Source organism: Grammomys surdaster, unplaced genomic scaffold, assembly GCF_004785775.1.
Source record: "Grammomys surdaster isolate TR1022 unplaced genomic scaffold, NIH_TR_1.0 184, whole genome shotgun sequence".
Lineage (NCBI taxonomy): Eukaryota > Metazoa > Chordata > Mammalia > Rodentia > Muridae > Grammomys > Grammomys surdaster.
In genome coordinates, this window is record NW_021604629.1 from 2,860,171 (window position 1) to 2,873,298 (window position 13,128).

Consider the following 13,128-nt stretch of genomic DNA (forward strand, 5'->3'; position numbering starts at 1 on the left):
AAGTTCCATTAGCAGTTTTCCCCCCTGTATCTTACCCATGAAATTCAACAGCCAATCCTTATTTCAAGAGACCTTGGAAAATAATTTAGCTTATTTAATCTCTATAGACATTTTATTCCATTGTTTCCTAAAGTTCCTTTTGTCAGCAATTGTGTCACAGTAACAAGAAAAATAACCAATACACTTGCTTAACACTCTTTCCCCAGCTGTCCTACTCAGTGCATTGATTATTTAACTATTTGCAATTCTGTCTTGGGGTGGGGAGTGTATATACAAGAGTGCAAATGGCCTCAGAGAACAGAGGGAGCATTGGATCCCCTGGATCTCGAGTTACAGGTGGTTACAACCACCAGTAACCTCAGGTGCACTGGAAGAGCAGTGTGTGTTTAAAAACCCTGAGCCATCTCCCTAACCCACATTTGGTGCTATCATCTATAGATACTTGAGATAATTGTACAAACATATATCAATTTAACTTAGGTTTTCTTCCACATGTTTGTCATCAGAAATGTTGCAAAAAGCTCAACATTGTATTTTTCTTGAACATCTCTTCCAACTAGCATCTGAAGCCATGTTTCTGTTTGTCTTGTCTACCTCTGCTCCTTTTTAAAATGTCAGCATTCTTCAGTGCTCTATATTTGGCCTTTTTCTCACTTTACATATTTGCCATGAGTGATTTTATCTGCTTTCATCGAATAAATTACTATCTTTATAAGGATTCTAGCTCACGGACAGCTCACTCTTGAGTCTCAGGCCACAGACCTAACTCCCCTCCTCTACCAGGACACTCCACAGGCCTTCAGACTCAATTTCTCCTACCCATATTCCCATAAAGGTTGTTTTTTTTCTTCTCTATGCCCTATCTTGGTGAATGAAATTCCTCTCACATATTACTCTATATTTCTGCTGCTTCTGCTAAATCTAAGCATCTGTAATCCTAAAACATTACCTTTGTGATCTCTTCCGCTTACAATGTCTTTTGCCAGATGGAACAAACAAAAATTCTCTCAATTTAGCATTCAAGATCTACTAACCACCACTTAGCCTCCTTCCCAACCTCCTCTATTTAATTATCGCAGCATGGAGGCTTTCTACTTTTAGCAAATTACCACTTGTCGTATATTACCTCGAGCAAATCACTAATCTCACTAAGCCTTGCTTTCTTTAACAGTAATAAAGGAGGTTTGAGCTCCATGTTTGGTCAGGAACTTCTTCCTGCCAATCTTAGCAAGTGTCACTACCATTTCCTTGGTTTGTTTTGTTTTGATTAAGTTTTGAGATGGGTCTCACTATGTTATCCAGTCTAGTCTTAAGCAGCTTGGAACTATAGGCAGCATACCCAACTCACACACCTTCATTTTCTTTTCATTTCTATTTTATATGTATGGGTATTGTGCCTGCATGGATGTCTGTGTACCCCAGAAAGGCCAAAAGAGGGGAGGAGTTGGATCCCCTGGAACTGTAGTTACAGAAGGTTGTGAGCCACCGTGTGAGTGCTGGGGTGAGGGCTCAAGCACACTGGAACCCCGATCAGCTGCAAATGCTCTTCAGCACTGAGCCATCTCTCTGGCATCAAACACATTCGCAATTCTTTTCCCATCCACATCCACAGTCAGTATCCTTTTCCTCATTTTTACTTCCTCCTATCTAACCAAGCTACAATGGGGCCAAGAGAATATGGCCATCTTTGAGCACCTTACAGGTGTCATCTGCTAAACCAGCAGCGTTTCTATCTATAGTGCAACAGCCTCCTAATTTATCTTTTGATTTTTATGTTTCATTTCATTCTCTGCATAGTGACCATAGTTAGGTTTGGCATTTGTTTCTTTGTTTTTTGTTTTTAAATGAAGGTCAGAGGCTAGGAAAGAAGTTTAGTGGTAGAGACTTACCTAGAACACACAAAGCTCTGGTTCTATGTCCATCATTGTCTCTGTTAGTATCTCCTGTCAGCACACTCCTTGCTCATGCCACACTAGCTACACTCGTGCCCTCTCTGTTCTCTAATCCTATGAAGCATCACGACAGCCAGACCATTGTACCCACTGTGCCTTTTGTTTTGTTTTGAGACAGGCTCTTTCTGTGTTTTCCTGGCTGTCCTAGAATTTACTGTGTAGAACAGGGTGGCCTCACCATCAAGAGATACGTACGCCTACCTCTGCCTCTGGAGTGCAGGAATTAAAGTATACTACCACCTCTTGGCATATCTGCTGTCCGTATCTTTTGCCCAGAACATCTTGACATATTTTACTCCTTCATTTCCTTCAATATTTCTTTAAAGGTAATCTTTTAAATGGTATTTTATTTATTGACAATTGCATACAGGTATATGATGCATCTTGACCACGCCCAACTTCCACCCATGCTCTCTGCATCTCATGACAGGCATCCTTCTAGAGGATATAATTATACTGTCCTTGGCCTTTTAAAGCTCCTTCCAAGGCTACAAAGTTCTCTAGTCCTTGACCCATGGCATTATAGGTAGCTAATCTATAGGGCACCAGCCTGAGCTTCTCTAATTGACAGAGATCTGTTCTCATCAGGTATTTGATAGTCAGTTTCCCTCACTGTGTTCCACTATCTCCCCCCACCCCCTGCCCCCAGCCTTAATTCTAGTTAGTTTGGCTAAAGCTTTTAAGCTATATGCAGACTCAAACATAGGAAGGAAAGAAATTTTCTCTCTGCTACAAGCCAAGGAGGGATCTAGCCAGACAGGCCAGTAATAACATCATGTAAGAAACACAGCATATTATCACATGACATATGCTTTCAAAGAGTAAAGTCTTTAGTACAACAAGAACTTTATTATCCAAAACAAGAAAAATTACAATGGGTAAAACTCTAAGAATAAAGATGCTTTTGTCTTGTGCTATTATTTTTTTAAAGTCATATATAACATGGCTCATAAATTTGGTTTTAGTTCTTAATTTAATACAAAAGCCACAATACAATGGAATGATAAAATAAGGGAGTCAGACATAAGCTATACAATTCACTTCCACAGCAGATTTTGTAGCAGTCAACTCCACACACAAAGGAATTGGGCAAAGGAATGGGGCCAGGAGAATATGGCCATCTTTGATCGCCTTACAGGTGCCATCTGCTAAACCAGCAGCGTTTGCTATCGAACCATAAACATTACAGAGATAGAACGGTACAAGGTAGATGATTCAGAAAAGCCAGCAGCATAATTAAAACATGGGATACTTACATGATAAGAAATAATCCATAGTCTTAACATTGCTCAAACCCCCGTGTCAATAAGAATTAGATTTGTGTCCTCCTTTTGTACCTCCCTTTTCTGTCCCCTTTCTATTGGGTTGTTTGGTAAACTACTTCAAGTAAAATCTACAAATTTCACATTGTGGAACAAAGTGGAGTCAGCATGATCTGTCTTGTCTGTTATATGAGTTGATAAAATGTGTTTCTAAAATCCTTCTGAGCTTGTACTGAGGCTGCAAACATCAGTTCCAAGGGAGTTTCAAGCATGCTGGTTCGCCTACCCTTGCAGCTCTCCCCACCCTCCCCCAGTCAGCCTTGGTTTCTGGGATGTGTTCTGATTCTCCCTGCAATGGCTTGCACATTAAAGGTGTGAGAACAGTGAGAGAGGGGAATTAATTCTATGAAAATGGGGTACAGAAAAGTGTGAACTATAGTTCAGGGTTTCACGGTGAACTGCTGTGTGTCATACCCATGGCTGAAAGCATCCTTCCTATAGCCTTCAGCCATGCTGTCAGCTCCTTGTAGCTCAGTCATGACACAAGAGTCAGAAAAGAATTATCCTTACATAGTTCAAAGCAGTATATGGAATCTTAAGGAGAAAGATGCTGTGATGATTCTCATTAAGAAACTTCTCAGCCACTCAAACCAAACATCAGTACCTTAGATCCAGCATTCTAAAAGTCCACATTTTGATTCTTCTAGTAATACACCACACACACACACACACACACACACACACACACACACTTTATTGAATAGGATTACTTTGGTCTGAAAGTGAGAAGATTTGGACTGAGTTTGCCAAATGAATCATGAATGCCTTCAAGTGAATGAAGGAAGAGACAGCTATCTCTGGTAGGAATAAACTTTAATCACATCACTCTTGGTTAACATGACTAGATCAACTATACCCAGGCTCAAGCAGAAAAATAGCTTTTAAAAACAAAGTAAGATAGCTGGAGTAACATTCCCTTCAAAGGGTAATGGTAGGCAGGGAAAATCTTTGGTATTGATGAATTGTTAGAACTGTGGATGGGGAGGGAGGAGCAGAAGCTCTTGCCTTTGGTGCCATACTGGGGCCAGAAATAGCAATTTCAGTGAACCAAAGCCAACAACCACAATTAAGTATTTCAGAAGCTCAAAATATAAAATACTAGAAAGATTATCCAGAGCATTTATTTCTACTGCAAAAGACATTTAATTGATGTTTCATAAATTATTCCACAGATAATAAGGAAACTATAAATTAAAAAAAACAATCAAAGCTAAGAGTGATGATACACACCTTATAATCTCAGCAATCCTGAGGCTGAGACAGGAGAATTAAGAATTAGAAGCCAACATGGGCTATGTAATAAGATTCAAGCCAGCCTAGGTTATATAGATCAAGAGCCTGATGTCTCATTAAAAAAAAATCTTTCTCCAAAATAACAACAATAACAATTCCAAATGAAGCTACAAAGTTACATACAAATTTGTGAGCAAGGAGAAAGAATTAAATATAGGTCACATCCCTCAGCCATTCACCCTTATTCAAGAGATGGAGGACAATATGGTTTTGGATTCTGGCCCACGTCCTGAACTTCTACTTAATACTAAGAATAATACTGCCAGAAATAAAAAGACTACAACAGCCCAGCTCCAACTATGTCCACGCATCACCTGGTCTGTGAGATGAAGCAGCCAGGGCTTCCTCCATCTTCCCACCCTTTAGAGGGAAGACTTTAGAAGAGGGAGAGTTGAGAGTGGAGAAGAGATGTTTAGGTTCTGGAAAGATTTGAGCTTGACCCCTATTCCCCTTTCTCACCCCACTCCCTCACCCAGGGTAGAAAATCAAAGGTAGGTTAAGACCTAAACTGAGTAGATTTGGGGCAGCGAGGAGGGGGCGCAATAGCATCAACCAATATATTCAGCAGCTTTCCAGAAATCTCGCTTTTCACTGTTTCTCAATCACCCACTACGAGTCACCTCAGTCTGGGGGACACATAACTGGCCACGCAGCCTGTGAGGAGGCAGTGGAAGCCAGGACTTCCAGCTCCAGGAGCCATACTCTAGATTCTGGATAAGCCAGCGGAAAGGGGATCTGAGGGGAATAGGGCAGGGTCTCTTTCTTTCTTGGCCAGGGAAGAGAGAGTCGGGAGGGAGGAGACTGCGCCAAGGTAGAACAGGCAAGGAAAGCTACTAGACTCCGGGAATGTGAGATAGGGAGGGGTTGTGCCGAGCACCCGCCAGGGAGCGGACAGCGGCAAGCCTGGCTGGTGACTCAGTGAAAGTGGCAGTGAGGGCCTGGGCATCAGTGGCGGCCCAGAGGCCCGTGACGGGCGTGGCCGATGGTGGGGAGCTCACCGTGTCCTTGGACGAGCCCAGCTTTTTGAGGCCGTCCAGGGGCAGCAGGTCGGCGGAGTCCTTGTGGATGAACTGCACCGCCTGCTTCATCCGGCGCTGCTGCCGCAGGGACGCCGCTTCCCGCATGTCTGTCTCCTTGCGGCCGCCCTCGGTGAGGAGCCCTGAGTAAAACATCGCTTAGACATCCGCGGCCGGGCGGCCGGGTGTCCCCTCCCAAGCACCCTCAACCTCGAGCTCCTGGACAGCGCCGCGGGAGCCTGCTCCCGCGCCTTTTATAGCCGAGCGTGACGTCACGGGGAGCAGCCAGTGCGCGCAGGAGAAGGCGTGGCCAGCAAAGCGCCCCGCCCCTCTGGCGCAGGTTCAGGGACGGGGTGGGATCTATCTAGCGTCAACCACCCACCTTTGCTCCATCAACCATCCTGAGGAAAAAGGCAGCTCGGAGCAGCCTATGGCTGACAGACTGACCCCGGAGCGCTGAGGGTCTAAGCGGATCCGCTTCGCCCAACTGTCCCCTCTCCCGCGTGGGTTGCCCTGCCCTCCATGCACTGCATGGAATGAGCTGGGCGGCCCTGGGCTCCAGCAGCCTAGCCTCTTTCACCCTAGTCGGCGCCTCGGGCTCCCGGCTCACCTGTCCACGCCGCGGCCGATCCCGGGATCACTGACAACTGAGCCATGCTCGGCTTCTCAGAGTTGCACCTCTGTGCTCCGAAGTTGGAAGAGCTCCGGATTCCTCCAACTTCAGGTCGGTCCCCACCCACTGGGCCACGTGACTGCGGAGGGGCCAGGAGGATGCGCTGGAGCGGGGCCTTCCGGGGACCCCTCCTCCTCTTGGCACCCTTTATCCGAGCCCAGCACCAGAGGTTGGGGAGACAGGTCTGGTCTGAAGCCTTCACTTCTCTGGGAGTACACCCGCTCTTAACACCAAGGAAGCATCTGGAGTTGTGTGTGTGTGTGTTGTTTGTTTTCTCTGTGAACACTAGATTTTACACTCAGGGATGGAGGTGGAATGCATCTTTGTGGGAAAATTGAAAGCCATTTTTTTTTTTTTTGAGACTCATTCATACTTTCTAGTCATTCTAAAAGGAATGTTCTGTTCCTTCTGGATTGGAGTCTTGACGTATGACTTAGTACAAATCACATTACTACATGTAGGAATCACCACAACTCTCTTCGCCTCAAGCAGGCATGAATCAGAAAAGATCTGCACCCCAAGAGCACCATAAGTCTCGATAATGACACTTACTGAGCTTTTATGGTTGTGAGCTGGATACTAGAATGAACACTTACAGAACAGTATCTCAGTGAAACAGCGGCTATGAAATGGCATTCAGCACTATCCACTTTGTTCAGACACATACCCACACCACCCAGTCTGCCTCCAATGTCTCTGACCTTTTCCTTTCTATTGCTCACTGTGCTCTTAAAGTATTCTCCAAGTACCATTGTTTCACAGTCCCGTTAAGAGCACCCCAAAAGATGTCTGCTCTTGACCGAAGGACCCACACACCCTCTTCTGTGACTTCATTCTGCACTTCAGCATCTTAAGTTTTCTTCTAGCACCTCGAAGAAGTCTTTCTCCTGTTGCCAAGTGGTTTGCCTTTGGAGTGCTCTCTGAGTGGGATGTCCCTTCTCACCCTCTTCAATGATCTACGCTTCTTCTACACCTCAACTCAGTCTTTGCTTCTTTCAGAGGACGTCTCTGATGTAGGTTGTGCTTCCTCCTGGTTGCTTAACATCAAACCCCCAATACCCAAAAGGCTGTCAATAAGCACTAACACAGGCATGACAAAAAAAAAAAAAGTTAAGGTCTCAGGAAAACATGAAGCAGAGTTGTGAGATCTCTCTTCAGAACCTGTGCTGGCCTTCCCAGACTTGGAATAGCTGGCCTCAACTCAGGGACCTGTTTATTTCCCTCTGCCCTCCCTTCAATGCCTGCCCTAGTTTTTGGAGCACAGAGACTGCATTTAAGAAAACAAATTAAGAAAGCTGCTCACCTAGCTTCAAGGAAGACCCAGGGCAGGGGGCTTTTCCACATGCAGAGAACAGGAGGGTCTGCTCATCTTCCGGTCCTCTGGCACACTTTCATACTGGTTGCCCAGTTTCCTTTCTGTCCTGTTGCCTGGGTCCCTGCCTGGTTGTTCACCTAGAGAACTGTGAAAGACAGCCCTGCCTTGTCTGTCTAGGACCAGTGCCTCCGTTCTTGGCAGGGTGTCAGAACAGCCCAGCACAGAGGGCCCATATGGCTTGGCTTGGGACAACATCTTTCCTCGGGAAAGAAACCAGGCAGCTAGATGCTCTGGGGAAGGAGTTGGAATTCTTGAGACAGTTTGAACCCATCTTCCAGCCTGTTGTTGCTGAGGATGTTCTGACAGAAGAAAGGGGCTCTTGTCATAGCTAGACTCCCCCTGGGAACACCAGGAAGCAGGATCTCTCTGGTTAAACTGGAATTTGACCATATCAAGTGTTGCTGAAAAATCAATGGGCTGTGGCTGGAGCTGGGAACCTTTGTGTGAATTCAGGGCTCATTGCTGTAGTGGGTTTGTGTTCTGCAATTGGATCTGTGGCTATAGTGCCCACTGGTCCCCTTACTTCTTAAGGACCTTTCTTGACAGACTGACTCGATCACTGTTCTTATGCACGGTTAATGTGAGGAGGCTTGTTCCCTCTGCCTCAGCACACACATTGAGTTTCTGCAAACTACAGCCTGGTCCTTCATGTTGAAAAGGCTCACCTCTCTGTGGTGTATTCAATTCCCAAATGATTGAGCAAGTCATTTGTTACGTCTGAGTCTGTTTCTATGTGTACCAAAATTATGCAGTAATATTGCATATTCAGTTTTGCATTATAAACTTTGAGGACTGCACCAACAGGAAAGATTAATATTAATTCTTCATCTAGCAGAAGCCCTCTGCAGCACTAGACCATCAGTGACTTACAGTGGTTAAAATCACAGGTTCGGGAGTATGATATATTGGGCTTAAAGCTTTACTCTGTCACTGAGCTATCTGACTTCCTGAGACTTTGATTCTTTGATGTGTTGGTAAATTGTCATGTGTTTGAGCCCATCAAAAAGCTGGCTCTGAAAGTGGGGTCCCCCCACCCCAACAAACACACCAATCTTTGAGACCAAGTATGTTTGACTCAAAGTGTCCTTCAAGGCCTTTTGTTCGGAAGTGATCTGCCCGCCCCCAACTCTGTGACAAAAAAGGAGAACAGCAAAACAAACGTCCTTGAGAAAAGCCTGAAGGTAAATGATTTCCTGTGCTCCTCTGGTTTACCCCGCGTTTATGAGTGCCAAAGTGGAAACGAGAGGGCTCATCCACCAAAGGCTTGTTTGTTGACAGAAAGCTCAGTTGGGAGCTCCAGCTAACTTCCTCAAGTTCCAGTCAGTTTCTGCTAGAAGCCATGAGCCCTCGGTCTGCTGCTATCCTCCTGCTGGTTTGGTTTGTTTGTTTGTTTGTTTGTTTGTTTGTGTGTTCTTTGTAATTTTTCTTGGAAGCCTCACACGCAAATGGATTCACCCTGCACTCTCTCAGGCTCACCAGATGACTGCCTCAACAGGCTTCCGAAGTCCATTTCTGCTGGATGTTTTGAGTACATGATTTGATGGTGTTTTTCTGTCTGTCTACTTACCTGTCTGCCTGTCTGATATTTGCTATTTCTTCTTTTATTTTGGTTTGCTCTATACTTAATAAACTCACTAGTTCAAAACTAGATTGTGTTGGATTCTAAGATCCAAAACCAGGGGATGCGTTCCCCCAGACACACTCACGGATGGGATCCGCTGCAATAACATGAGGTTTATTGATGATAAGATGATAATATGAACCAGTATTCTGGGGTTCCCCTGAACACAGACAAGAGGAACCCAGAGCCAAAGTTGGGAACAGTTTTTATACGGAGTTGACGGGAAACCACAAAGGCCTGTCTCTAGGTGACTCAGATTATGACAATGAGTGTCTTCCATTTGCCCAGGTTTATTACGTTAAGGGTCCAGCTTCCTGATTCCTGGAATGTGTCTGTGTGCTCTGGGCCTTCCTCACCAGAAAGTGGGTTCCCTCCCCTGTGGTCTGAGGAATATTGATCAGCCTCTCCCATCTTCCTCTGAAAGTTAATCTAGCAAGTGTCCTCTGACTAAGGAATGTGCCCCCTCCCGGGATGTGTCCTGAGACAGTGGGATTCTTTTAATCTTAAATTCAAACCAAGACCTGAAAGTCCTACAATTGTTCTCTGGATTTTATGGAAGAGTTTCTAGAAAATGATGCCAGTACTGTGTCTATCAGAGCTGCCGCAAGTATTAAATGAGATTATCCACATAACACATTGGCTTGTACCAAGAGCCTAGCAGAAGGGAACTATTATCATCAGTTGGGGCAACCTCAGGAAAACCCATAGGTGAGTCTGACTAATTCGTCTTGTAAAACTCCAGGCACACAAATCAGACCTGAAAGTCTTCCTTGATCTTCAGAACTGAGGCCTCCTGAGGTAGGGACTGGCCAGTTTGCTTCTTTCCCAATGTCTCCAGATTCTGGATTTCCCATGTGTGCTGGCTGGTTTATGTCAACTTGACACAAGCCAGAGTCACTGGAAAGGAGGGAATCTCAACTGAGAAAACGCAGCTCCAGGAGGCACTTTCCCCCATAACGCAGCTGTAAGGCATTTTCTTAATTAGTTATGGATGGGAGAAGGGCCCAGTCCATCCCTGGGTTGATGGTGATTCTGGGTCCTATAATAAAACAGGCTGACCAAGCCATGGGGAGCAAACCAGTAAGCAGCACCCCTCTATGGCCTCCAAATCAGTTTCTTCCTGTTCTGACTTCCTTCAGAAATGGACTGTGATGTGGAAGTGTAAGCCAAATCAACCCTTTCCTCCTCACTTTGCTTTTGGTCGTGGTGCTTCATCGTAACAGCAGTAACCCTAACTAAGACACCACATTAGGTAGCCCATCTAAAGCTCTCTACACCCTGCCTTGGCTGTTGCAGAGGATCTGCACTTAGAAGTCATAGCAGACGCCTAGTACTGCTTTAATCGAGATGTTTTTCATGTTCTTTCTTTTAAAAAATTATTTATTTTTATTTTATGTGTTTGGGTATCAACCTGCATGTATGTCTGTGTACAACACCTATGAAATGCCTGAGGAGGCCAGAAAAGGGTGTCAAATCTCCTGGAACTGGAATTACACATGCTTGTCAGCTGTCGTGTGGGTGCTGCGAATTGGACTCAGGTCCTCTAGAAGAGCAGCCAGTGCTCTTAACTGCTGAACCATCTCTCCATCCCCTCCACCTTTATGTTATTCTTATAAATGGAAAAATAACCAGCTGTAACTTTCTTAAACAAAAACTCAGATTTATTTTTCTTGTTCCTTTCATCAAAAGATGCAGGGGCTTTGGGCATGGCTGGATCTAGGTAATACATGATATTACCCATTTCAGCCCTGCCTTTTCCTGAGCTGATGACTGACCATGCAGGTGCTTCTGTCTTAGTTGTTAGTAGTTCCTGGCTTACAATTTCTTCTTCCAGAAACCCTTTTTGTATCTTCAGCCGTCAGAGAGGCCTTTGAGGATGGAATCCAGAATGAGGACTGAGGCCAGGAACCCAGGCAAGTAGATAAGAGCAAAGAGTCAGGAAGAAACTGGAAAGAAATAGTCAGCTTTGCCTTCAACCCATACACATTGCCTATGCTACCTCAAATTTAGAACGACCATTCCCTGGGGTGCTCTTATCTCACCAGACCCATCCTTATAGCTATGAGTGAGCAATCTTCTTCCTATGTCTCCTGTCACTCTCCTGTGCCTGTCACTCCCCATGGCAGGGAGATTCCTCAAACATTTGTCCTCTGCAAGTACCAGGTGTGTACCTGGATGTCTGTGTACAGCGCCCAAGTCTCAGCTCTAGTCTTGGAGACCTTTTTTTACTTTAGGAGGTTAAAGTAGAAATGAGATTCCTCCAACCCCCGCTTGAGAGACATTCTGAACATCACCACAGACTCAAAATACAAAGCGGATGACAGCCCTGCGGCTGCGTTCCAAAGTTGGCAGAGCCTTTTTGGATCTGTTCCATAAGCAATGATTTGGTTTCATTTCCTGGGATGGGGCAGATTTTGATGTCAAATTAGACATATAGAAAGAGGAGAGAGAGAGAGAGAGAGAGAGAGAGAGAGAAGGAAGGAAGGAAAGAAGGAAGGAAGGAAGGAAGGAAGGAAGGAAGGAAGGAAAAGAAAGAAGATACCAGCCTCAGCATCAGAAGCAATGGTCCATCTTGAAAGGAGGAGTCTAGGAGGCTTGGCTTTAAGTTCTGTTCTGCCCCTCCACTACTCACCCCTATACACTTGCTGTGGAACCCTGGCCATGCTGCAGAAGTTTTCAATCCTTGGTTGACCCATCTTGTAGAGGGCTGTGTAGTTTTGTAGAGCACAGAAGCCTGACCTCAATAAATATAAACCCCATCCCGTTTTCTCCCCATCTCCAACACACAGAACCCAGAGACAAAATGAGTGACCCTCAAAAAAAAATGAGTGACCCTCCTGAGGCAGGGTAAATGCTGCACTGAGGGACAAGACCTGTGAAAAACCATAGACCTCTCAGAATGCAGTGAGTACTAGGTACTCACTGGTGGACAGCCCGAGTGGACAGCTCACCTGTGATCACTGTTCCCCTCCGAGCACCTTGGGTTCCACCTTCTTCCTTTGAGCATGCTGTCAGGAAATCATGGTGGCAGGCCACAGGACGTGAGGGTGGGGCTGGGGTGGGAGAGCTAGCAGAAAGATGATGTAGTCAGTACATCACAAGTAGACTCCCAGCAATGTAAGTATGTACACATTTACACACGCACGTGCGCACACACACACACACAGAGAGACAGAGACAGACAGAGACAGAGACAGAATTCTCTTGAACCTACTTCCATGCTCGGCTCCACGTTGTCCAGAGAGAAGCAGTCATTCCTAGCTAACCTTTTTCGCTCCCTGATCCCAGGGTCTTGAGCATCCTAAGCAAGTAAGTGCTCTACTCCATTTCCAGACCTGTTCCTGACTACTCACAAGTTTTTAAAATTTTTATTTATAAACAATCACAAATTTTCAAGTTGCATGCATAAAATACTACACCCATATACCCTTTCCCAGGTTCCCTGTTACTAAAACTTTATTACATGCATACACTTTTATTTTCTTGAAGTATTTAAGGACAAATTACATAAAATAATGTCCCTTTATCACTAATTCGACACTACGTATTTTCCAAAAATACAAATATGGTGGTGTATAATCCATCTCCTACTTGGAAGGCTACAGAGGCGAATTGAGAGAGGCTAGCCCAGGCATGGTGACACACACACCTTTAAACCGAGCACTCAAGAAGCCAAGGCAGGCAGGTCTCTGTGAATTCAAGGCCAGGCTGGCTTACACAGAGTTCCAGGCCAGGTAGAGCTAAATAGTAAGTGAGGCCCTGTACAGAAAAGTGAGGGACAGAGATAGAAAGACAGAAAGAAAGTGTGTGTGTGTGTGTGTGTGTGTGTGAGAGAGAGAGAGAGAGAGAGAGAGAGAGAGAGAGAGAGAGAGAGAG

The 13,128-nt window shown here is 45.2% G+C and overlaps 1 protein-coding gene across 1 annotated transcript in view; it reads right to left on the reverse strand.

Moving 5' to 3' along the window:
• Window positions 1–6,239, reverse strand: part of Nrip3 (nuclear receptor interacting protein 3) — a 14,833-nt gene extending 8,594 nt beyond the window's left edge. The window contains exons 1-2 of the mRNA XM_028768033.1: window positions 6,194–6,239; window positions 5,566–5,726 (exon numbers count right to left, since the gene is read on the reverse strand). Of these exons, the coding sequence (XP_028623866.1) occupies window positions 5,566–5,726; window positions 6,194–6,239 (207 nt within the window). The remainder of the gene's footprint in view (window positions 1–5,565; window positions 5,727–6,193) is intronic.
• Between the last annotated feature and the right edge of the window lie 6,889 nt (window positions 6,240–13,128).